Source organism: Galleria mellonella, unplaced genomic scaffold, assembly GCF_026898425.1.
Source record: "Galleria mellonella isolate WM207_F2 unplaced genomic scaffold, CSIRO_AGI_GalMel_v1 utg44, whole genome shotgun sequence".
NCBI classification, from domain to species: Eukaryota; Metazoa; Arthropoda; class Insecta; order Lepidoptera; family Pyralidae; genus Galleria; species Galleria mellonella.
The window spans coordinates 421,948-447,927 of record NW_026442100.1 but is presented as its reverse complement, the minus strand read 5'-3'; the positions used below and the strand labels follow the sequence as shown (position 1 = coordinate 447,927).

At 32.9% G+C, this 25,980-nt stretch overlaps 1 protein-coding gene across 1 annotated transcript in view; it reads right to left on the bottom strand.

Annotated features, from left to right (window-relative positions):
- The window catches only part of LOC113519001 (suppressor of lurcher protein 1-like), a 108,004-nt gene that overhangs the window by 57,482 nt on the left and 24,542 nt on the right, over positions 1-25,980 (bottom strand). Inside the window, exon 3 of the mRNA XM_031914657.2 lies at positions 9,107-9,179. Within this exon, the coding sequence (XP_031770517.1) occupies positions 9,107-9,179 (73 nt within the window). The remainder of the gene's footprint in view (positions 1-9,106; positions 9,180-25,980) is intronic.

Here is a 25,980-nt window from a genome sequence, read left to right as displayed (position 1 = left end):
CTGGTTTCTAATAATATTTAATTATGCTGATATTATGGGTGTGGATTTATTTCCTAATGGTAATAAATGTACTAAAGGATTCTCTGACTATAGTTACTCTTAACTAGGTATGAGATACAGTATAAAATTAGTACTAAATGACAAGTGTGAGCTATGTATTTTACTCATATTTAGGAAGAAAGTTGTCATGGCGATAAGGTTTGTATGTGTGTTGTTTGTTCATGCTATATTGACTAGACAAGTTCAGACAGGGTTAAAATTAGTGAATCTTTATTGGATTTATATTTAATATACATATTTTGAATATTTATGGGAATAGAATGGAGATATACAAGTAATAAAATATAATATTAGTATTTTATAAATTTCATTATCGAGTTAGTTGTATATGTTGGGCTGCATCCAAGGAGATATGAACCTATTAATATCAAGTTAGGACAATTACTTTAAATATTAATAAAGCAAACACTAACACTGATTATTCACTTCTTTAATAAATTTACATTAGAGTTTAGAAATCAAATAGATAGCATATTGGGAAAATCTTCACCACACATGTATTTGAGGAATGTTCTTGATAATTAGTACTGTATGTATATATTATTGCAAGTACAATTGCAATAAGAATGTTAAACTTCTAATCTTCTGTTTATTCTTGAATTTGAGAGTAAGCTTGGCTACTGATATGAATATAAAACTGCAGCATTACTGGATACTATTAATTATTTCTGGTGTAAACCATGATTATTTATGTCACTGATAATTTAGTTGTATATTACGGTTGATATATGATGATTTTATATTTAGTTATATTAAACAAATACAAATAAACAAACTTGCTAGTATTTGTTACGTTGACAGTTGTGATAGATAATCAAAATTCAATTCAATATATCAATACGTCATTCAATACGTCATTAATGTGACAGATGTCAAACAAAAGGAGATTATACACGTTATGATTCTATATCTAAGTCTATAGAAAATTTATATAATATTCTGTTATTTTATAATAACTGTAGGGGGAATATTGGAATTATTTATATGAGAAATTTCACTTAAATGATATGATAATTATTTAAAGACCTAATTTCTTAGGGATTTAATCATGATGATTTAAACACTAAAACACTTGTTTATCCTAGAAATCTTCTTAGTAAATAGGTTTACTAAGACACTAAAAGGAAGTAAATATAGTATAACTATAGTACAGCTACAATAATTGTATAAGACTTACTGTCCTTTCTATACAAATATATATTTAATCTATATCTTTCACATTATAATTATGCAATATATTGCCTCTACTACTACAACATACACAAATAGGACTTATTGTCCTTCCTATATACCTATATATAATAATTGACCTGGCACTTTAATGTGTAATTTATCAGTACTTATGACAACAACCAATTAGGACTTATAGTCCTCTCTATAAAGCTACATAATTATTTAATCTGATTATTTCACAATGTGATTAATCAAACCTCTACAAATATTACAAAAGATCTCTATTACTCTCAACACAATAATAGCTTGTTGGACTTAGTGTCCTCAAACTTATAGAAAACCCAACTGGTTATTTCACGAGACGTTGTTAACTTGTGATTAATCAGTGTCTTTTAAAGGACTTATAGTTCCTTTAGATATATCTCTCTGAATAAATAATTGGTTAATTCACAATGTGGTTAATCAACAATAATATTATATATAATTGACTGGACTTATAGTTCATTCAATAGCACTCATTACTTTTAGTAGCTCTCGACCTATGGGTTGGACTACTCGTTCTTAGGCTCCGGCCTAATCAACAGATTTAACTTGAACCTTGAGTATTCTTGGTATTAAGTAAATAATATTAAATTGACAATGCTATGTTATGATATAGCAATTATCAACATTATATGGCTTGGCCAATTCCAGGGTGTGGAAGGTATCCCCTATCACACAAATCTTCATCTCTATCGGACTGTCTTCACAGGTGATCTCTAATGTCACATTATAGGGCCGAAGGGTTATGTCCCATCAAAGTAAGTTCTGGTGTCTGGGTGATCTCGCTTCTTGGTCTGATCTCTTGTGGAGCCGAAGGGAAACCCCCATTGAGTAAGCTCGTAACAGGGTGACGCTGGGAAACAGTTTCGTACTGTTAGTGGGTGATCTCTATGTCGCCATATAGGACTGAAAGGGTCATCGCCCATGAGTAAGCTCTCGTGTCGGAGTGATCCTGGGATTTCAGTTCCGATCCTTTTGCCTCTGGCAAACTCCAATTTATACTGGAAGCATCGTGGGGCTGGTGGAGCCACTGTAATGTTGAAGTAAATGTACTTATGTTTGGTTTGGAACTGAGAATACTCATGCACTTATTACCATCAGAGTGCATTAATAAATAGTAATACCCTTCCCTACCTTTTAGGAGGAAGAGTTATAGATAGTTGGAAAGTCTTCCACTGGTCCGGGCGTGTGAGGGGCCCGACCGCTCCCCCATTTTTTTATTATTACAGTTATTCTGTAATTTACTATTAAATTAATATATTATATTCTAACTTCCTAGTTACATGAATTATGAGTATAATTCATTAATTATTCTTAATCCTTAAATATTTATCAATCATCTTCATTATTTAACTCCTATCATATACCAATTAAAGAACCTTTTGGTTATTACACACACAACGGGTCCTACATTACTAGACGATCACACATTTATTTATCTGGCCAAATGATCAAGTGTTCTACTATAAGATCTGTTCAATATTATATGTTTATTGTAAAGGTTATATGATTCATAGGGTGTTTGGGGTATATAAGGCAATATAGGTATGGGGTTATATTGAGGGTATTAGGCCATTCCTTAGGGTAGGTTTTCATTAGATTTTCATGAGTTTTCATTAGGTTAAGTCTTCATAGGCTTTTCTTAGGCTTTGTAGGTTTTCCATGTGTAGCTTAGTTTAGAGGGTAGTTAATATATAAAGGGGTACACATAGGCAAAAGGGGGGGACCATCACACCATTAACATAGTTCGTTTTTTCCAGCCGCGACATTTTCTTCATTTTTAATACTGTTTACTTGATATAAATGTTTAACAAAACGAAGACATGTAATCAGTACGAGTACATAAATTATTATTTACAGTAGAAGCATTTATACGTACCATTTTTTTGAATAAAATTTACCTGATGATAGTTGTCAAAAATAATTTTATTGATTTTTTTTTTTACAACACAGGGGCAAACGAGCATGCGGCTCACCTGATGGTAAGTGACTACCGCCGCCCATGATCACCCACAACACCAGCGGCATTGCAGGTGTGCTGCCGGCCAATTAATAGGGTATCTATGTCAGTCAGTATTAGTATGACTATCTCTAGTAATAATTCTATACATTACTATTACAGTAAATTTTTAGTTGTTATTCTGATATCATTATTTACCACTGGTGAGCATAAGACTTTCGATAGAATGACTCTGAACCATTTGTATCCGGCATTAACGAGTCCAGTCGAAGAATGATGACGGGAATAAAAGATCCTCAATTGGCGACCTCGTATAAACGAGTGCAGTGTATAGCGGTCCTCAATAATTATTTGGAGCGACGATCTCAAATATATTGGAGTAGATAAATGCAGGTGGATCAGAACTATTTATTATTAGTTTATAATGGAGATCTGTACTCAACAGTAAACATTTGACGATTGAAATAATGATGTTGACTGCACAATGAAATTGTCCACGAAAATGAGTCAAAGATTTTTTTATTATAAAATGTATTAGCACGACCTACTATTCAAACAATCAACACTATAACTAGGTAAGTAGTTGCAAATGACCGCAAAATTCCGGTAAATGCTCGTGGAAGTTCGCAGGTCTGCCACGTCGGTTATTTAGGCTCCAGCGCTATGCACCACCTTTTGTTCCACGATCATTCACAGTCGACCTAATCGTACAATTCTGACTGCAATTTGGTTGTTGTAATTTAGCGGAATCGAGGTCTGAACGTGAGCGAATCGATTCAAAGTTATTAGTGTTTGGCCACTGTGTAAAGCCTTAGAATATGTGAATGGATTGCACACGATGAACTTCAGTTTTAGAATTGCAGCAATTACTTTAGAAAAAAAGAACATTTTCTATAACCGATTGTACAATACGAGATTTAAACATATACTTTCTAACAGTCATATATTATAAAAAATAGCAAGTCGAAGTGGCAATAAATTGGCTTTTCAAAAATTCCAATCGATAATTGCCCCAGCATAGAATAGGTCACCTCTTCTTTTTCCGTGGGTGCCGTAAAAGGCCACTAAGGGACGCAGCGTCTTAAAATATCACTAAGAGCCTAACTGCGGTTGCCAACTCGCCTGCCAAGCGTGGTAACTACTGGTTAAACTTCTCTTATGGATAAGGCTTATATTCAGCAGTGGACATTTAGCAGTTGATATAATGAATCGAAAATTTATTAGAACGATATGCTCTTAAGTAACGAAATCATATAGAAAGGCTGTGTAGAACAACTCCTTAGAATGATGACCTCTAATATTTTGTAAGAGTCAATGGATAGAAATGACCTAGAACCATCAACAGTTTATGAAAAAAATTTATGTTAACAAATTGACAATTATTAATGTTGATAATAACAATGTAAGATAAAGTAATTAACTACTACTAAGGTAGTAAATGTTTTATATGGCCTCTACTTATTATTGGTTATTGGTCCACAATAGTTTCCATTTTACATGGCCTTCCGCTCATATTTCAATCAACGCATCTTTTAGTTGTAATATTAAACAAAACTGTTGACTTTTAAAAAGCTAACACATTGATAATGCCCTTTATAAAGTTTATATACTGACGTTACAAGTTTTTTTGATATATTTTTATTAGATGTAGTATCAAAGTTTCTGGCAAAAATGGATACGTTCATTGTAATTTTTGTTTACGTTTCTCAAAAGTTACTCATTGAACTTTAGCAAAAAATCGTAATCCAAATACGAAGAAAGATTGGCTAAAATCCAAGTTCAGAATGAATATTTATTAATAGAATGTTTGTGCATAAAAATAAAATATTGGTAATTTGAATTAATAAGACGTTTTAACCGTAATATGCTTATTTAAGCTTTGTGATATTTATAATACTGTAGGCGTAGACTTCCATTATTTACAAGGGAAAAATATATAAAAATAAAAAGTACAAGTATCTATTAATCTGAAATATACAACTAACGTGGCAACTACTAGCAAAATCCCTCTTTATAGAGCAGACCTATGTTTAGCAGCAGACCGTTAACGGCTGATATGATGATGATGATGATGATGATGCAACTAACGATGATTATTTATATCGGTTTATGGATAAGCCTTATGTTGAATATTAAACAATGTATGACTAAAACGAACGTATACAACACAAAACAAACAAAAATATCACAAAAATATATAATACTGTACGAAATGTTGAAAAATACGTCACTGCAAAAACATTTTGCTTAAAGAAACGTTGATGGAAAAATAAAAAAAAATTTCATTTACCTTACTAACACGATGCGTCCAGTCGTCAGTCAATTTCTTGTAATTTTACGATCTTTAGGAAAAAATCTTTAGTTTCTCTGATAAAACACTTACTTAAACGTTTTTGATTTCACTCTATTTAAACATACATTCAGCCATCTTAACTTCGCGACTCTAGAGATCTTACTTGGTATGAACCATCATCCTGACTTGATTTATTGCAAGTCTCTCTAATGACCGTAATGAAACTGTGACTAAATAAAGGAGCGGACATTACACGCGAGCTCAGCTTTGCAGCTGATGAATATTTTATGTAAAAATCCCGGCAACTTACTTCTTTAAGAGCAATCTCAGACGTTGTCAAATAGGAATCTTGAGAATTATTTCAGACCGAATTGAATATAAAGACGCATTTGCAAATTCACTATGATGGTTTGGTGTCACTTAGTTATGAAATAAGGATGTCTTTTATGATTAATATTGTTTACTTTCTTTTAATACAACTTCAACTGGTAAACATGCTGACAATCCATTTAATGGAAAATAGTAGGTAACTATTGCATATAAACATGAACTGCGGATATTGCAAAATACATTGTGGTAGATACATGTAACACCAACTTTTGTGTGGTCATTCTTCAAGATTAGTGTACTACGAATTCGTAATTTTATTGATAAGAAGCATTCTTTAATTTGCATGGTGCTTCATATCTATAGAAGGTAATTACCACTGTCCATTCGATAGGTTAATAACCTATATGCCACTTTATGTTGTACAAGAATCTCGTAATTTATTATTTCTTAATTTCTTCTATTATATCACTATGCTAATGATATCAAAATTAAAGTTTTGTAAATGACAATAATTTTACATTAATGTAACCTTAACTATAATTTAACCATATATAAGATATTTTATCATTTTTCAATTAGTTATAAAACTTTTTTAGTCAAAAGTGACAAAGCACTCACTATAAATCCCTGAAGGATATACGGTCACAAATCCTGCCTGAAGGTAACCTTTTTCAATCTAACTTACGTACTTATTTCGACCCGTTATGGTTCCAGGAAGATTATTCTTGTTCAAGCGAGCTCATAAAGGAGGAGATTCTCAATTCGTCTGCATTTATACATATGTTACATAATATCTCTCTGATTTTGAATAATTTTAATATTTTTTTTGTCATTTCATATTTTTTATGCATTGTTTAAATAAATCAAAAATGTTAATTTCGACTATGAGTTTATTTCGATTTAATAGTTACATTGGCATCGAAATAATGAAGCTAAATGATAATTATATGAGAATAATTGCAGAAGAGTCAAAGTGGATAATATAGGTCGGTCATACAGGTCAACGATGGGGAAAGAAAGATTCTTGAGTGACAATCCTGTATACATTGTGTAGAACATGGTCCAAGAAGGGATGTCGGGATGTTTCAAATGATACTCAATTAATAATATATGCCGACGATACCAATGCCATAATCTCCGCTATGGACATAAAGGACCTAGAAATAAAAATCAATAATGTTATAGCTCTCTTACATGAATGGTTTTCTGTTAACAATTTATAACTAAATATAAACAAAACATGTGTCTTACTATTTAAGTCAACTTCTAAAAATAAGGATACTTTGGAAATATACCTGAATGGTAATAATATCAAAGTTGTTAATGAAATTAAATTTCTAGGTGTAAAGATACATTCTGTACTGAAGTGGAAATCTGAGTTAGACTCTATAACTAAATCAGTTAGTGCATCATGCTATGCTTTGAGATATTTGAGGGATATGTTAACTGTTAATCAACTCAAATCAGTCTCAAATTCAAAATCAATCAAAATTTAGACACAGCATTAAACTGTGGGGAAACAGCTATAATTATAATGTGGAAAGGGATTTCAGGTTGCAAAAAAGAGCAATTAGTACTATCGTAAGTAAGATCGTCACTCCACCTAGTGGCGTATCCATCAGGGCTCTATCTAGTAGTAATTTCACAATTGCGTCATTTGGTAAATTTTTACTGAAATAATTTCAATACCGTCGGAAAAGTAATACTGAAATGAAATTCGAATGGAAGCAATTTGTGACGCAATAATATAAATTAGTAATTATTTTAAATGTAAAAATATTAAGTTACTGTAGTAATTATTTTATGCAAAGCGTATATAAAAAGGAATTGTCTACATAAACAATTATTTGAAGAAAAAAAACATGAATACAACTAATTTATCGTCCACTTTTCAATATGAATTTTGTAACTAAGAGACGTGGAATCGAATTCTATCGAATACAACAGTCGTTTGGCTGCTCTATCTGACAGGATTCGAACTTGCCATTACTATATAAACAGATAACATCTGTAATTCCGTACGTACGATCTCACGTCACATGTTAAGTATAACACTCGTAATAGACCGTTCCGAGTACGATGTGCTCCTTTTTCGGAAGGACACATTTGACAACACCAGCATAGATGGGAGGGGAGATTTATTTTCAGTATGAAAAAAGGAATAGGACTAGGTCGTCGGATCGACGGACTATGTGGAGTATATTACATATACTGTATTTTCAGTAAGTAGATAGCTGAAATTTTCTAGTCTAATCTTAACATATAAAAATCTCGTGTCACGTATACGTTAAATTAAGGAAATTTTTAAATATGTTTTGTTTACTCCAAAATGGGAGACAGGGTAATATTCAATCAGTCAATCAATAATTTATTTGCATTGCATAATGTACAGCTGAGTTTTACATGAATCGAACGCATTATATTTACAAATATAATTAAATAATTCAAATATTGTTTATACTAATAAGTCATTAAACATATTAATGTTATAATAACACTGATAAATCAATAGTGCAGTGAACTCTTTCTTTAATTTGTCGAAACAAAAATCTTTTAAATAGTCAAGTTATTAATAAAATGCAATTTCTATTATAATATATACTATTGGGAGCACAACAGTGTCATCATCATCATCATCATCATTATGAGCCTTTAACTGTCCACTGCTGAACATAAGCCTCCCCCTAGGGGTTTTTACCAGTAGTTATCATGCTTGTAAGGCGAATTGGTAACCGCAGTTTGGCTTTGAAGATGTTTTAAGAGGGGCGCTGCTGCTTAACCCTCGTTCTTTCTTAGTCGTCTCTTACGACACCCAAGGGAAAAGAAGGGGTGACCTATTCTATGCGGGGACCACACGGAAACAACACAAACACACAACAGTGTATTTGACTTTAACTATACTAACAGTTTTACATTTATACACTGAGTGATCATAATATATTAATTATATTGTGATTACTTAAAACAGTCGCGTGTTTTTACTAAATTTTAATTTACTAAATAAACAAGAATTTTGTTTAACAAATATTGCTACTTCAAGAATATATAACGAAAGTACTGCAAGAATTTTCAACATTTTAAAAGCTGAATCACAACTGTCTCGTATCTTCAGACAACACATTTAACCTGACACATTTTTATCCCGATAAGAAAAATATGGACCTGGTGGGTAGCGGTAGAAGACAAAACAACGTCTGCCGGCTTAGCTACTATTTATGTAAATATAAATTAAAATAATCTTGACTCACTTGGATTTATGGCGTGCCCTTCATCAACTGTGTGGAGGGATAAATGTAGCAGCAGGATCAAGGCAGTAGACGTCTGAAAAATAAATAATAAAGCATGAAACCATCGTAAAACGAGGGTAGGGGAGGAGAGCGCTGAGAAATAATGGACACCAGCAGTTTTATAGTATCTACTATTTTATTATTCCATTTTATATTTGAAAAGAACAGGCGTTTATGAAAATTATTAATAACTAGCAGCAAAAAACATATACGGAACCTGAATAAATAAATATATATATATTTTATTATATATATATATATATATATAATTAAAAAAAATTGTGCTTTTTTTATATACAACTTAGAATGGCAAAGCTGACGGCCCACCTGATGGAAAGTGGTAACCGTCGCCTATAGATATGAGCAGTACCATGGACATAACAGAGTATACTGTTTCGCCCATGACACCCCCCATGCGTTGCCATTCCTGAGGACTCAGGTGTTATTACGACACTCACGGAAAAGGAAGAAGTGACCTATTCTATATCCATATCTATATCTATATACATATTACCGTGAAAGTCCCGACATAGAATGGGCCATCCCTTTCTTTGTCATGGGTGTCGTAAGAGGCGGCTAAGGGGAACTTATGATGGAGGGATGAGGAACAGCGTCCTTTTTAAAACATCTGTAAAAACCTAACTGCGGTTGCCAACCTCCTGCCAAGCATGCCAACTGGCAAAACTCCCCTTGTGGGGAAGGCTTATGTTCAGCAGTGGACAGTTAACGGCTGAAAATAATAATAATAATACATATTAATGGTGCCTACATTACTCACCTAACGTTCTTTTTACCTATCCATTTATTTCACTAAACTAACATCGAAAACATTTTCTATAAAGGTTTGCAACACAGATTGCTCAATCGGAAGTAATCTCGGCCAAATCCGGCGACCGTTGATTCGATTCCGGGCTAATGTCCCCGTACATATATACAAAAGTTATTTATAACACTCCACGGTAAAGGAAAAGCGTGCGGAAACAGGAACATCTGGAATCGGTACTGTTGGAGATAATAGACCTGTCGTGTTGTGTGATATATAGATATAATATGTTATGCAAATAATTCTCATAATAGATATCATTACCACTATACGCGTTGTGACATAGTGTGGATGAAAGACCACTGGAACCAGAATAAAATAATCATCATGTCAGTTATTAAATGACCTCTGCTGAACACAGATCTTCCCCTTTTAAGAAACTTTGCCAGTAGTTACCACGCTGGGCAGATGGGTTGACAACCGCAGTTAAGATTTGACGATGTTTAAAGAGAGACGCTGCTGTCCTTTTCTCGGCCATTTAATTGCCTTCAGTTGCCTTTTACGACATCCACAGGAAAAGGAAGGGTGGCTCATTCTATACCGGAACCACTAGGCTAGAAAAAATAATAAGTGAACATAATTTTCAAGTCATCTGTATTTTTTATATGTAATTACTTTACAAGATTATCTCATCAAATGTAAACCGATTTTGGTAATTCTTTTTAAAAAATGATACTTTTATATAGACTCCGTATTAATTGTAAAATAACCGAAGTCTCAGGGTTTCTTTGCTGAAAAGAGAACTGTTTCGTAGCTAAACTTCCTTGTAGACATACGAATCCGCATCATAGATTTAAATATTCGATCTGATGTGTCTACGAACGACTAGATGTTTCGTAGACAAAACATATCTATCATCGATGTATCGTCGTATTTTTTCTAAGAAATAATGTGTATTTCTGTAGAATTTGATTTTGATTGGAAAAATCTAATTTTAGGTGAGAATAAAACAATAAAAAAATAACTTGTTTTCTCGTTCAAATAACGAAGAGTAATCGGTCGTTGAAACAAAACGCCAGCAAAGCTACGTCTTTGAAGTCCCTTGTGTTTGGAGATAATATTTACTTGGGGACTGTTGTGTTTTTATCAAACAAACGTTATAAAAAGGAAACGGTTCGTATTTGCACATGAAAATATTTATTGTGGTTTTTTTTTTGTCTAAAATATTTCGACCTTTTTTATTTATACTTGTAACGTCTGCGTGGGAATCACTGTTCTACTCGTAATTCTGTTACGAAATCGCTGTAATTGTATGACTGTGATTCAATTTAAAGGGCGAAATATCAGCCGTTATCTATCAACTGCCATAAGGAAAGGGACTATTCCTTATGGCAATTTACCATTGGGATAATTTAACTAATAGTTGCCACGTTTAGCAGGTAGATTGGCAACCGCAGTTTGCGGTGTCCAATCTACCTGATAAACGTTTTATGACGTTTAAAGAAGAATACTGCTGTCTATCCCATCGACACTTAAGATCCCTAAGTCGTCTCTTACGATACCCACACGAAAGGAAGAGGTGACCTTTTCTATGCCTAGATCACACGGCAGAGAAAGAGAGTGTAGCATATAACAGTGCAATTATTACGTACAAAAGTGGAACGTCTTATTCTATATAAATGATAACATATGAGAAGTACCATAGGAATCACAATTTATTCTATAATCTCCATTATAATTACATCAATAAGTGATGGTTACCACTTTTCATCAGGTAGTGGTTTTGGTAGTTTCTGAAATATATACTATAGGTAATACAATACTATACTAGAACTAATATATCATACATATATCGGTTACGCCTATCTCCCATATATCTAGATATATTCATAGCATATATATCCTAAAAATATTACACTTCATCGAAAATTGGCTAATAAAGGTATCGCGTAATATAAATAATTAATATTATATAGGGAATGTTTAATACTGTTTATAGTCAAGTAATATTCTCAAACTCATCAAAGGATTAATATTGAAACGTGAGATTGTGATAATATTATAAAATATAGGGATTCGCGTTTATTTATATATACTCAAATTATTACGAAAACTTACAAGTTTGACTGTTACTTAAATAAGATGTAATTGAGAATAACTATTATATGGGGTTTCTTTACGTGATAGAATCTGAAACGAGGATATCCGTAAAAGAACCAAAGTAACCGACATAGCCCGAAGGATAAGCAAGCCGAAGTGGCAATGGACTGGTCACATAGCTCGAAGAACCGATAACCGATGGGGAAGAAAGGTTCTTGAGTGGTAACCTCGTACGGGCAAACGCAGTGTAGGACGACCCCCCCCCTAGGGTAAAGGGATTGTAAGCAATGGAGTTTGATAGCGCCATTGCTTGCAATATGCCCTATTAGGTCGAGCTCCACGTGGTTCCCCCTGGAAACCATCGTGGATAATTCTTGTTGAATTCGTCACGATGGACTAACTGACCTACTTCATCCTCACCTATCATCACTCACTGGTGCCGCCGGTGTATACCGATAGCGCGGGGGGGTACCATTCCATTATCACCCATTAAAAAAAGACCCCCCCCCACTAGATGGAGTGGATGACGTTAAATTCATTGAATAGAGTCAGTAGATACAGATAGCTCAGAACCGTTCCTTGATAGTGTATGGGGGAGGCCTATGTCCAGCAGTGGACGGATAATGGCTGAAATGATAATGATTATAAATATATAATATACGTACGCATATACGCGAGAGAGGAATAGAAAAGCACAATTTTGCTCGATTGAAAATAACGCACTATTTTTGAAATAAATAAAATGAAAAGCTGTTACTGCCAATACTATTTTATATTCTACCCCTATAGATATTGAGTATTGATTTCCGGTACAATAATTTAATTTCAATACTCGCGTGTTGTGAGCGTGTCTAAGGCTTCGAGCCTGACATGTTACCTACATGAAGGTTACCTTTCAGACTAATTTGATATAGGTGAAAGTCTACGCACGCGATATTTTTGTGCCTATCGAATGTTAAATAAAAGATCACGTTCTGTATTTTCGCCTTTTACTCATTGAATATTCTAGCAAATGTGAAGGTATATCTCTATGTATCTTAAACTCCCTAACAATTTAAGCTCTAAAAATATGAAACGTTTTATAAGTAAATTGCAATGTTCAAAGAAACGTAACGAAAGTTGTGTTAAAATTTGCTAGAAATTGTATATTTTATTCTATCAAAAAAGATAGACAAAATTACATGAAATAGTAAAATAAATTTTTTGTACATGACTGTGTATTTTATTACAATAATTTTCGCTTTACAATTCAGAAATTAAAGAAATTTTTCTCAGGCTATTATTATATTATTCTTTTTCAGAATATTTCAAACAAAATTTTTTTCTAATCGACGCGGCTTTAATTTCAGTACTACGATAAAGGAATTTCTATTTTCGTAAATTTCTGTGATATCTCTAAGTCTACAATCATAGAGCTCGACAATACTCCTATAGTTTAGCTACTCTGATTTTCGATACTTCAGTTTATTGCTATAAAATGAAGAATTGGACCTAACGGAAATTAATCGATAAAATCAAATTATGACCGAACGAAGACGATGATGCTAATCAAATTAACGCAAAACTCTGTGGTGAGATTCTGTCAAAAATACAATAACTATTTCTTTTGTTAATAAAAGACGATTCTTTATAGTTAAAATGCGAAAATTGAGATGAACGTATAGTTTGGTAATAGAAAACATTAAATATTACTCATATTATCAGAGTAAGTTTGATAATAGCTTCAGGAACAGAGAAGTTAAGAAGTAATAGTTTGTCTAGGTTCTTATCAACTTTTATACTTTAACTTTTTTATATCAACCAGAGGGAGACTTTGTACAAAAGTCGATTGCTTGGGTACCTCTGTCCCATTCGTGTTTCAACCGTGAAGCAGTTGTGTTTGCATGGCTGTGTTTCGGTTTGAAGGGTGGGATATGGTGTGAATTTACTGGGTACAGAGGAATAACACCTGAGTCCTCAGGAATGGCAACGCATGGGGGGTATCATGGGCGAAACAGTATACTCTGTTATGTCCATGGTACTCTTATCAACTTTTATATAAAATGAAACAAAAAAACTGTAGTAAAAAAAATATGTCTGAACTAGCAATCCGCTCCATTACGATCGCCGCCCAAGTAAGATCTTATATAAAATATAGTCCATACTACTTGCTAAATAAGTAGCTTTCTATAGATGAAAGATTTTAAAAATCGGTCTAGTGTTTATCTTAGCTAATCCATTAAAATCAATAAATGATTTTTTTTTATATAATAAAGGTTTTAATAGTTATAAGAATAGAAAATCTAAAAATATATAAATGAACTGTAAAAAATATAGTCTGAATGACTGCAGAAAATATTACATTGACCTAAAATGATAAAGGATATCTAAGTATGTTACTTACATACTTAGATATCCTATATATTTTTAAAACTTTCTAATTTTACATTTTGTAATATTAACTTATATTTTACTTCCGTGTTCTTATCTTTAACTCTACCGTTACTTTTCTACATATATAAATTACTATGCATGTAGCGACATAAAGGTCAAAGTTAAGTGCTTCAAATGATGCATGTACTTAACTGTAGCGGTCTTAAGTTACCCTTATTAAATATTAAGTGCACTCGCTTTCAGCAGCAATGTAGACTGATATTTACTTATTAGTGTCATATACGAGTATGATATTTGTGGCTAAAACATTATTTTTAAAACAAAAAAAAATACACTTATATTTTTATAATTTTATCGACGAATTAACTACATTATTTTTTTAATAACAGATTTTTTACTTTTATACATAACAAATTGACCTAGCCGTATGGCTCTAGCATACAATGAGCCTTTCTCGTGGGTACTGTAAGAGGCAACTAAGGGAACTTAATGATGATGGGCAGTAGCGTCACACTCAAAACATCGCCAAAAGCCTAACTGAGGGTACCAACCCGCCTGCCAGGGGTGTCAACTACTGGCGAAAGCCCCCTTATGCGAAAGATCTATGTTCAGCAGTGGGCAGTTAACGATATGATGATGATGATGATGATGAAATTGACTTTGATCATTCTTATTTTTATGTAGAATATTGTGTATCATGTCTGTACTCGTATATTCCACATATTGTGATCGGGATATACTGATAGGTCAGGATAAAAAATAAAAGCATTCGAGATGCTAGCAGCTTTTTAAAGTAATTTATAAATACTACAATATTAAATGATATTTTTGAATCTCATATGCTTCTTCATTTTTTTTGGATATTATAGTTTTTAGAGCCAAAAAAGACATTTGCTGCTCATAACATTTTTTAATTAACTTTTAAAGCTAAAAGTTTTATCTATTTAATAAATAAAATAGCGAAAGCACAAAATTCTAGTTCTAGTTAATATAATAGAAAGAATCTACGTCCATCTCATTCTAAATACTATATACGCATGTTAATTTAATAACAATTGTTACCGCTACAAAATAATAATAAAATAAGCTTTTTTTATTGAAATCATTTACAAATCTATATAAAAAAAACCTTAAAATATAGATAAGGTATAAAATTCTTCAAAATTATACGAAGCCATGTGCTTCAGCGGTCTCTAAGTAGGATTAAATGGCACGTGGAGTCATAGCCGAGCCATAGCACCGAGATACTCCAGTGGCGTATAATACCTCAGAGAGATATTTCCGGCTTGGGTAACACCCTCACATTCTGTTAGTTTGTCGAGAGACACGACTGGAATACGAATCGTGATATCGATGTCGAATCATGCCGTTCGAGTATACAACTTAAATGTCACTAAAATTGACGGTAATTGCATTTATGTTGAAATATCTTATGTAAGAATAAGGACATTATATTCGTGTTCATGACAATAATATAATATTATTATATTATTGTTGTGAGATCCCGACATAGATTAGACCACTTCTTTGTTTCCCGTGGGTGTTGTCGAGGCGACTAAAGGAGCTCAATGATCGAGGGATGGGCATCAGCGTCCCTCTTAAAACATCACCAAAGCCTAACTACGGTTGCTAATCCGTCTGCCAAACATGACAATTACTGGCAACAGGCCTATGTTCAGCAGTGAAACAAAAAGTAGTGTTTTTCTCCATCTCAAATACGATGTAAGTGTATACTAAATTTGATGACCATTTGTTTGAACGTTAAAAGACGTTAAAACATATAGTAAATAATTATACTTACAATAAGCTAACTACAACTCTAATATCATATGTACTCATATATTAAATAAGATATGGTCTGTCTATATAATAAAATAAATTTGAAACCTATTTAATTATGTTTAAAAATATATAGTATAATATTTTTTAAAGTCTCACGCGAATGATAGAAAGTAGGTAGTGCAAAAGGGCCCTATTAAGTAAAGATTGTTCATTCTTATTTCACAAGTATTCTGAATCGTATTTTACCGTTTAACCAAAGTTTTTTTTCCTTTGGAGATACGGAAACGAGGTTGTGAATAGAAACAAATATTTGTCTACTTTCCATATTCCAACTAGATACCCAACTTTGAAAATAAACATGATATTTTCATAGAATATAGATATAAATATTGTAATTTGTTTGTATGAATATTGCATTAACTATTGTTATTAAAGAATATACTTATAACAATCCGAAAAGACTTGTTAAGACTACTTATAAAGGCGGTATAAATTCGAATGACGTAAATCTACCTTTACGCCAAATTCTGTAGGATAAACAAACAGAAACGAAGACTAAAATCTTAATCCTCATATATATCTTATCATCTAATTTGTTTCTTACAATACATTGGTTCGGATTTTAATAATTATTACCAATCATTAGGGTATATAAAATGGAAGTTTGTGAAACTTTTGGTAGTAACAGTGGTGATCATTTTATGAGTGTTTTTTTTTATGGGTGAAAATGGTATGGTAACCCTGCCTGCGCTAACGGGATACGCTGGCGGAGCACCAGTGAAGGGTGATTGATGAGAATGAAAACAGGCCATTTAACCCATCATGATGAATTCATAAGGAGTCAACCATGATAGTTTCCAGGGAGAACCACGAGGAGGTCGACCTGGTTGGGTATATTACTAGCAATGGGATTCTTAGTCTCCATTACTAACAATCCATTTTATGAGTGTTGGCTGTTATACAAATATTAAAGGTAGCGATATTAAACAAAATATTTGTAATCAAGTAACCAGTGATATGGACTTCCACAAGATAACGTTTAGTTTGATAAAAGATGCATGTTTGTTACTTTTTCAAACAAAAACTACTAAATTTGGTATACAGGTAGTTTATATCCTAACTTATTACATAGAATACTTTATGTACTAAAACGCAGGAAAAGCAGCGGGGTATAACTGGTTTTAAAATATGAAATTTGAAATCATTTTTATTAACTAAGCAAATTGATATAAAAATTCCGTTTTATTATCTAACCACTATATTTTCTGGTAAAATCACAACCATTGCGGTATATAAGTCCATACATTATAAATCCGTCACTAAGTAATTCGTTTCATAAAGTATACGAAATAAGAATTCTGTGAAGAAAACCCACCGTACCCTGAGGCATTATATACGCTATACGTACTACTGTACCTACATATAAAGGTTCTAGCATCTCATATTAGGATAAGAGGATTAGGGTCTGGTGTCGGGTCTTAGTCGCAATGACTTGATTCGGTCGCTATAGGCTTTCCGTATACCCATTTGTAGCCTCAACACATACCGTTTAATATTTTAAATGTATAAGGGTAAATGTATTTACGAAGCATAATACACAAGGAATAATAACCACATTTTGTACGATCTTGAAATAAACATACTGACAGTGAAGGAAAATAATAAATGTCTATGTTAAATTGCTTTCTTTGGTTACATTCTCATTTCTATGCTGTACATTATATAAATAAGTTATGTAGTAGATATATACATACTACAGGAATTTATTTAATAGATGTTAACCCTGATTGTTCATCGGAAACAACAGTCTTTAATATAATAAGTTAAAGCTACTCGTATCAGTTTACCTTACTTTGTTATCATACAAGAAGTTTTTTTTCGTCACCATTATACAAGACGTCTGTTAAAATCAAACCACTGTCCAGTATACAAATATTAGTGAGGAAAATTCGAAATTAAATTAAATCTTGGTACAGGCCAAGATATTTGCCCATAATGCCAATAGCAGCTTAATATATTAACATAAATATGCAAGTACGACGTTTAAGGGATAAATCTATTTTAAGAATTTATTATTGTAATTTTTACGAATCGGGGTTTCTGGTATATTATGAGTAAGTCATCTAAATACCAGTAAATTCATTATATTTTGTTTTTTTTACAGACGTATAGTGTTTTCGATTTTTTTAGTAGTATTTATTGTTTATATTATAAATGCAAAGTTTGTAACGATGGATGGATGTTTATTACTCTTTCAGGCAAAAACTACTGAACGGATTTGAATGAAATTTGATACACGGATAGAATATATCTTAACACATACGATAATTTATATACTGATTTACGTGAGTGAAGCTGCGGAATATAGCTAGTTATTAATATAAGATTATTATTTAGAGAGGGCCTTGGCTCAGTGGTATAATACACCAATTAATAGATCGCAAAAGTAATGAGTTGGAATTCGACCGAGACAAAATATTTTGCATATCAATTTATAATACATTTCAAAATAACTTACCGGCGATTAAAAACACTAATAATAAACCAGATAAATTTGCGTGATAGTGACAGACTGTAAAATTCTCGACAAAACGTGGAATTATCTATAATTACATTCACCACAATTACAACACTAAGCAAATGCTATCCCGTTAGGGATTACAGTTGCTAATAAATTAGTGTATTTTTTTTAATTTAAATTTATTAATTTGTATATATTTTACTAGGGATGTACTACTCTAGTAACCTTTCCGATTCTAGAGTAAGGGCGCACGGTTTTGCAACTCCGGCCTTTTGACCACTATAGTTTCTGACCAGTATTCCCTTATCTACTGCAATGTACCTTTACCAACTTCTTTTACTCCCGTCTCTCTCCTTTTCTCTCAATCCTTTTGCTCTATACAATGAGTAACGGATACCACCAACAATTGCATTCCCAACGAGATTTGATGCCAGGGAGGCTGCCAATCTTAATCCTTGTGTAACATAAATAAAAACATATTACGCCGATACCAAGTACTTGGAATAAGAGAAAGAAGAAGATGAATTTGTCAGTTGAATTAAAAAATCTCTATGAAATGTCAACAAATGGACCATCATCATCATCATCATTATCATCTCAGCCATTATCAGTTCACTGCTAAACATAGACCTTTCCAAATGAATGTTACATACGATAAACACCAAATCTGTTACGAATAATCATATATACATAAGTATATACATCTAAATATTATATATCCAACACAAATTGAGCGAGATTAACAAATTGGCAACATTTTAAGGGTTCGCAACGCAACCACTTTGATCAGCGGAAATTTACATTAAAACCGTGAAATATTGAAAACGTTTCTTTTACGGTTGTTTGTAAATCGAGGAGTAAAGAAATTGATATCTATTTGAATTTTACGACGTAAAACTTTTTCGTGAATGGAAGAAAATAATTTGGGTTATTATTTTATACACACATCGGTAAATTTAAAAAGGTAATGATACTTGTATTTGTGATTGACCGACTGTAAATTAAAGTAGTAAGATAGGGTAGGACCGTATCTTTTTGTTACAAAAAAAAATTTTTAAATCAGTGTTTAATGAAACTCTGTTTAAATAATTAAAATATTATTAAGTTAGTGTAATATTGTTTATTTGTAATTATATGTAACAAAATCTATAGATTTATTATAATAATATACTTTAAATAGCTTTTTTAATAACATAGACTGTATATTGTTTAGACATAAACAGACGTTAGACATACTTTTATAGTCAGACATCTAGACACGTATTGAATACCTCTCTATAGCAATGTATATATATGAATAATGAATGTTTTTCTTTAGATTAATGTAATGAAATTAGTGTACCGTCTGTGTCAGTGCAGTACAATTACGTTGTCTACCTGTTTCCCATTAGGGTAGGTATAAACAATGGAACACTTCGGAAATGCTTCGATTCAAAAACTTCTTTCGCTTTCATCAATCTTTTCATACAAGCTCGCCACGTACGAGTACTTTTAGTTTGGCCCTTCTTCAACATGTCGCCTATTTGGTCAACATATGCACATCTAGGGCGACCCTTACCGATATCTCCATTCATCCTTGCTTGATAAATCTCTTTCGTAATTCTTCTTTCCTCTATCCTCTTCAAATGACTAAAGCAGCGCAATATTCCCTTTTCGATTTTTCGATGAAGCAAAGGAATGTTACTAAAAAGTTACAATCACCAAAGTTTAAGCAGTCACAGTATTTCAATACCTATAAAGCGTTGTATGCATTAAGTATACGACCTCTCCGAGGTCACATTAAGAAACCCAAATCTTTTAGATTTATTCACAACTTAAGTTTTATCAGACCAAACTATTTCCTCTCGCAACAATACTTGGGTCATATCTCGAGGGAGGCTTTCCTAAATGTAAATACAAGTTTTTATTCGCAAAGCTACATCTGTCAGCGTATCTATGTAGGGTTTTTATTATACGAGGTTTGTCCGGAAAGTACGTATAAAAGTTTTTTAAAAATTTTATTTTACAATTATTCGGGTAAATCAATTTTATCCCCTTCAAAGTACTCCCCCTGTGACATAATGCACTTGTGCCAACGCCGTTTCCACTGTGAGAAGGCTCCTTGAAAGTCTCTGGTTGTAGGTTTCTCAGCTGCCCCGTCGTAGCTTTTTTTATCTCATTTATGTCCCCCAAATGCCGCCCCCGAAGTACCAATTTGGTTTTTGGGAACAAGAAGAAGTCACACGGGGCCAAATCCGGCGAATAGGGGGGTGTTCGGTCACCGTAATGGAATTTTTACTCAAAAACTCACGGACAACAAGAGAGGTGTGGGCAGGGGCATTGTCGTGGTGAAGAATCCAACGCCCCTCTCGCGCCAATTCTGGACGAACTCGTGCCACACGAGCTTTGAGGCGTCTGAGCACATCGACGTAGAATTTTCCATCAACTGTCTGGCCTGGAGGGACGAATTCTTGATGGACAATCCCCCGAACATCGAAAAAAACAATCAACATTGTCTTGACATTTGAGCGGGATTTTCTTGATTTTTTTGTTCGTGGTTCCCCGGATGTCTTCCACTCTTTGCTTTCACGGCCATTCTTGCCGAGTTTCGAGAGAAACTTGATTACGACGCGCTGCTCTTCAACGGAAGCGGGCTCCATGCCGACGGGGTTTCGTTAAGAGGTAACTTCACAGATGGCGTGACAAGCCAGTTCGCACCGCACGGCGGTCAGACCAGAACTGAAGCATTGTTAGGGACATAAGGAAGGGGTTTCCCCACTCCTCTTTCTCGCATTCCAGAACACTTTTATACGAACTTTCCGGACAGACCTCGTAGAATGCACCACAATTTGTCATCTCCAGAGGCCAAGTATTAGCATGACAAGAGATCCGAATTTGCTTAACGTTTCCCCGTCATTTAATACTGCCGAATGCCCATTCGTTAGAAGAACTCGCTTTGAAACTACCTATGTTACGCAAACGGAACAGTTCTACCGGAATAAAGTAGTTTTAAAGTTCATGAACTGCTTGAAGTTTCGAAGTTAGAGTTAAGAAGGATCGTTGGAACCACAATACTGATCCGTTTTGCGAGATCGTTCGTAACCCAAGACTTCAGTATATATATAGGATATTCAAGAACGAATCCAATTGTAGCTACGATCGGATTAGTTCTTGAATCGTCAAAATATTCATGTCTCGTCTTAACACTGATCATTGACTATTGTCATTCTTAAGAGCTTTCATGTCGAGTTAATAATAGATTTTATAAATCGATTCTATAAAGGAAGCACTTCGCTACCTATACAAAAATGTAGGTAGATTTAATTATGCTTGAACACTTGATAATTTTATCGCAAAAATTAGCAGCGTTAATCGTGACAAAATAATATTAACTAGCATCGACGTAAAATATTTTAAAGTTACATTAGATTCGAAATATTTTAGTCGTGTGTCTGTATTATTTTATTTACAAAACAAATAGTTTTCTTTTAATTACATAGACTAAGATTGTGTTGACCGACAGAATAGACAAAACCAGTTATTATGGTTTTAAAACTGAATTACTGGGCCGACTTTGATATAGTTTCTATGTCACTAATCTATTAGTACATTTTTTCAGATATAGAAATAATTTTTCAAATCAATGAATAACTAACTTATGAGTTTTTATGTATAATCTCCTATTTTTTGAAGTCAATAGAAAATCGGCAGCTTCAATCATGATAAAATATATATGGTACCAACACCATATTGTTTGTAAAGAGAATTACCAATATAAATTCTGACGTTGTGACATAATATATCTAATGACATAATATAAACAAAGAATGACAAATTGAGAACAAAGTCGCAAGAAAAAGAAAATATTGTCAAAAATCGGTTTGATCATTCTCGGGATTGACTCACACGAACAGATCACTTTGTCAGCTGCATTTACCATAATTGGAAATTGATCCATCGGTGTCGGCTATGGGATCCAACTTTGGATCTCTGTGAAGTGCCACCGTAACGGGTAAACCCATCTTCGTGAAATTCTTAGTATGAAAAGTTGCAAAATTATTTTAGATTTCTACTACTTTTCTTGTTGCAATTTATTTAGGTTTATTGCTTATATCACTATTTAATTTCGTTCAATGAATATACTAGTACGATAAACTCTATGTAAGAAATTAATCCTTACTAATAATAAAGTCTGTTTGTTACTTTTTAGTACCATAATTGTTTAACCAATAAATTTTGCGATTCTCTAATTTATGTTATGTTCAGGTAAAGTACACTTAATTTTAACTAAATACATTCACTTAAAACTAATTTCAAAAAGTAGTAGAACTTTTTGTACACACTCCCACTAAATCAGCTTCGAGCTTCGACCTATACAATATGTATAGGTGAGCGACCTATTTATCTATCTTGTACAATACTCATACTTTACAATCTAAGTTAGCAACTACAAGCTACAATCTCACAAGATTTCACATTTATGTTGGTTTAATAAAGACTAAAATATAATTTACTCCGCCTTAAGGCACTTTCACATAGAGAAAATATGAAAGGACATTCTGTTATTATGTCAAATTCACATTGACACGTAAGGGTCATGCCAAGGACAGTATTGTCTTGTCTTGAATAAACTGAGCTAACTTTGTACTGATAATTTATAAGTTTTTAAATATGTTTGTATGTTTATCTAAATAAATATCTGTTTGTTATTTAACTACATTTCAGCTACTAGAACATATTTTAAGTGATTTTTTACAGTCATCATCAAAAGTTAATGAAAATACTAAGATTTTCGAAACTTAATTCTTTTTCAGTATTCCACTGGTACATTTAATTATTTATATATTAGGTGTTACAAATAATTTAAAATTGTGTTCCACAAAAAAACCGACTTCAATTGTAATAAAACTAGTTACTTTAAATTCCATTTTTAAACTATGAAGCTAAAGAAAGTGAAATAAAAAGTAAAAAGTAAATATAGTTCAAAATAATTCAAAACAAAAGAGATCAAAACAAAAAAAAACGACTTCACTGTAACAAAACCAATTATTGAATTAAAACTTTTGCATACGGGTAATTACCCGTTACACTTTTTACACAATTGTGTAGGACCATGTTTTGATTCAATAAATCATCACTGGCAACACGCACTGGTTGATGACGTACATCTTCAAACATTGTGGTGTTTTGGATAAGAAAATATGGCGTAGTTTCCCGAACGTTGCTCAACCGAAATGTATAGATAATTCAGGTAAATTATCATAATTTATCTAAATTATTGCGTTAATTCCCATTCCTTATAGAGCATAAAACATGTTTTTTTTTTTTTTTTATACTACTTAGAATGGCAAACAAGACGGCTCACCTGATGGAAAGTGGTAACCGTCGCCTATAGATATGAGCAGTACTATGGATATAACATGTACTGATTTATGTCCGTAGTACCATAGTACTGTTGACATTCTTGAGGACTGAGGTAGGTGTTATTCCTCTGTACCCTGTAAATTCACGCCATATCCCACCCTTCAAACCGAAACACAGCTATGCAAACACAACTGCTTCACGGTAGAAATGGAACACAGGTATCCATTTTGTACAAAGTCTAAAAGTCAATAATGGATAACAAAGACTTAATACCGTTAAGGACAAAGTCGATTCATATTGACCAGTCTCAACTCATACCATTACAATGTTCCACAAATATTTCTATAGTACATTTTGATGATCAATCGGATTATTAGCAGATCTATAGCTAAAACTCATCTAGTAATCTGTTATTACATACAACTAGTTTAATTACACTTGTGACCTCTAGACGAGTAAAGTTTACTGTACTGTATTTGTAATTTTACAATAATAACCATAAATAGTTCGACAGAATTATTTAACTTAAGATAGAATTATAAGAATTGTAAGTTATCTTGTTATAGTGATTTGCATAGAGCTCTTCGCTGTTATTATTATGTTACTATTATTATTCTTATAATCTCCCAAATTTTCTTATAGATTGAATCTATAAGATTTTATTTTTAATGACTTCTACCCCTTTAAAAAAAGATTACCATCTCTTTAGAGAGAAGATGGTAAATTTACCCCCGGCGTAATTATTATTGTTATTACACTCATCGAAATATGATCATATCGAATGTTAAGTTCATTATAACGGCAACAATAAATTTATAACTTCCGTGGAACAATAGCGGGTACATTGTTTTACGTTAATGAGGTCTCAGGTTCGATTCCCGGTTGTGTTAAATATCAGGTAGTTTAAAAAAATGTAATATTGCCAATATAGATTAATTATTTCTTTACTTTGTGTAATAATGTTATCCAGATTTGTGGCCACCGATTTGCATTTAACAATTGGAATAAATAAATGAAAACCAGACATTTGAATTCTAGAAGCTTTTCTACAGCAGTGGTTTTAGGTTTAATGGACTCGCAGGACCTAAAATATACAAAGACGGGTTAATACCTAACAAAGCAGAACTTGCAGGTAGAATTTGTACAATCAAAGTTTTAATGTAGGAACATTAGCATTGGATTCAAAGTAGAAAATGCCTTGAACGCATTTACTAAAAACTTGTTTAAAATTATAAGTAAGTACTTACTTAACTTCGACTATTTGCATAAGCTAGGAACAATTATTATACCAAAAATCGTTATTATCTTTTAAAACGTCTTACAATTGTAAAATTGTTAAAATATGATCATATTTATCAGCCGTTAACTGTCTACTACTCAACATTGACCTCCCCTATAAGTGGGGATGTTGCCACTACTTGCCATCCTTGGCAGTCGGTTTGACAACCGCAGTTATAATTGATGATGTTTTAAGAAAGACGCTGCTCTCGATCCCTCGACAAATAGGTTATTTTTAATAGATTAAAATGGATTGGTAACCTGTGCTAACGGTATACGCTGGGGCACTAGTAAAGGATGATAGGTGATTATAAACGCAGGTCAATTAGCTCATCATAATGAATACATCTGGAATTCAGTACGATGGTTTCCAGGGGGAACATGTGGAGGTCGACCTAATCGGGTATATTGCTAGCAATGGTATTAGTAGTCCACATTACTAACAATCACTTCCCCCCCCCCATCATTAGGTTCTCCTAGTCGCCTTTTACGGAAAGGATAGTCTATTCTATGGCGGGACCATACAGTAGCCGAGACCACATGACAATAATATAATAAATATTAGACTAGCTCATTACAATCAACATTCTAGAAACAAAAACAAGTTATACCTTTAACAAATTTTGTGAAAATTCAAAGTAAACAGTCGAAGAAGAAAATGGGCCTCATTTATTG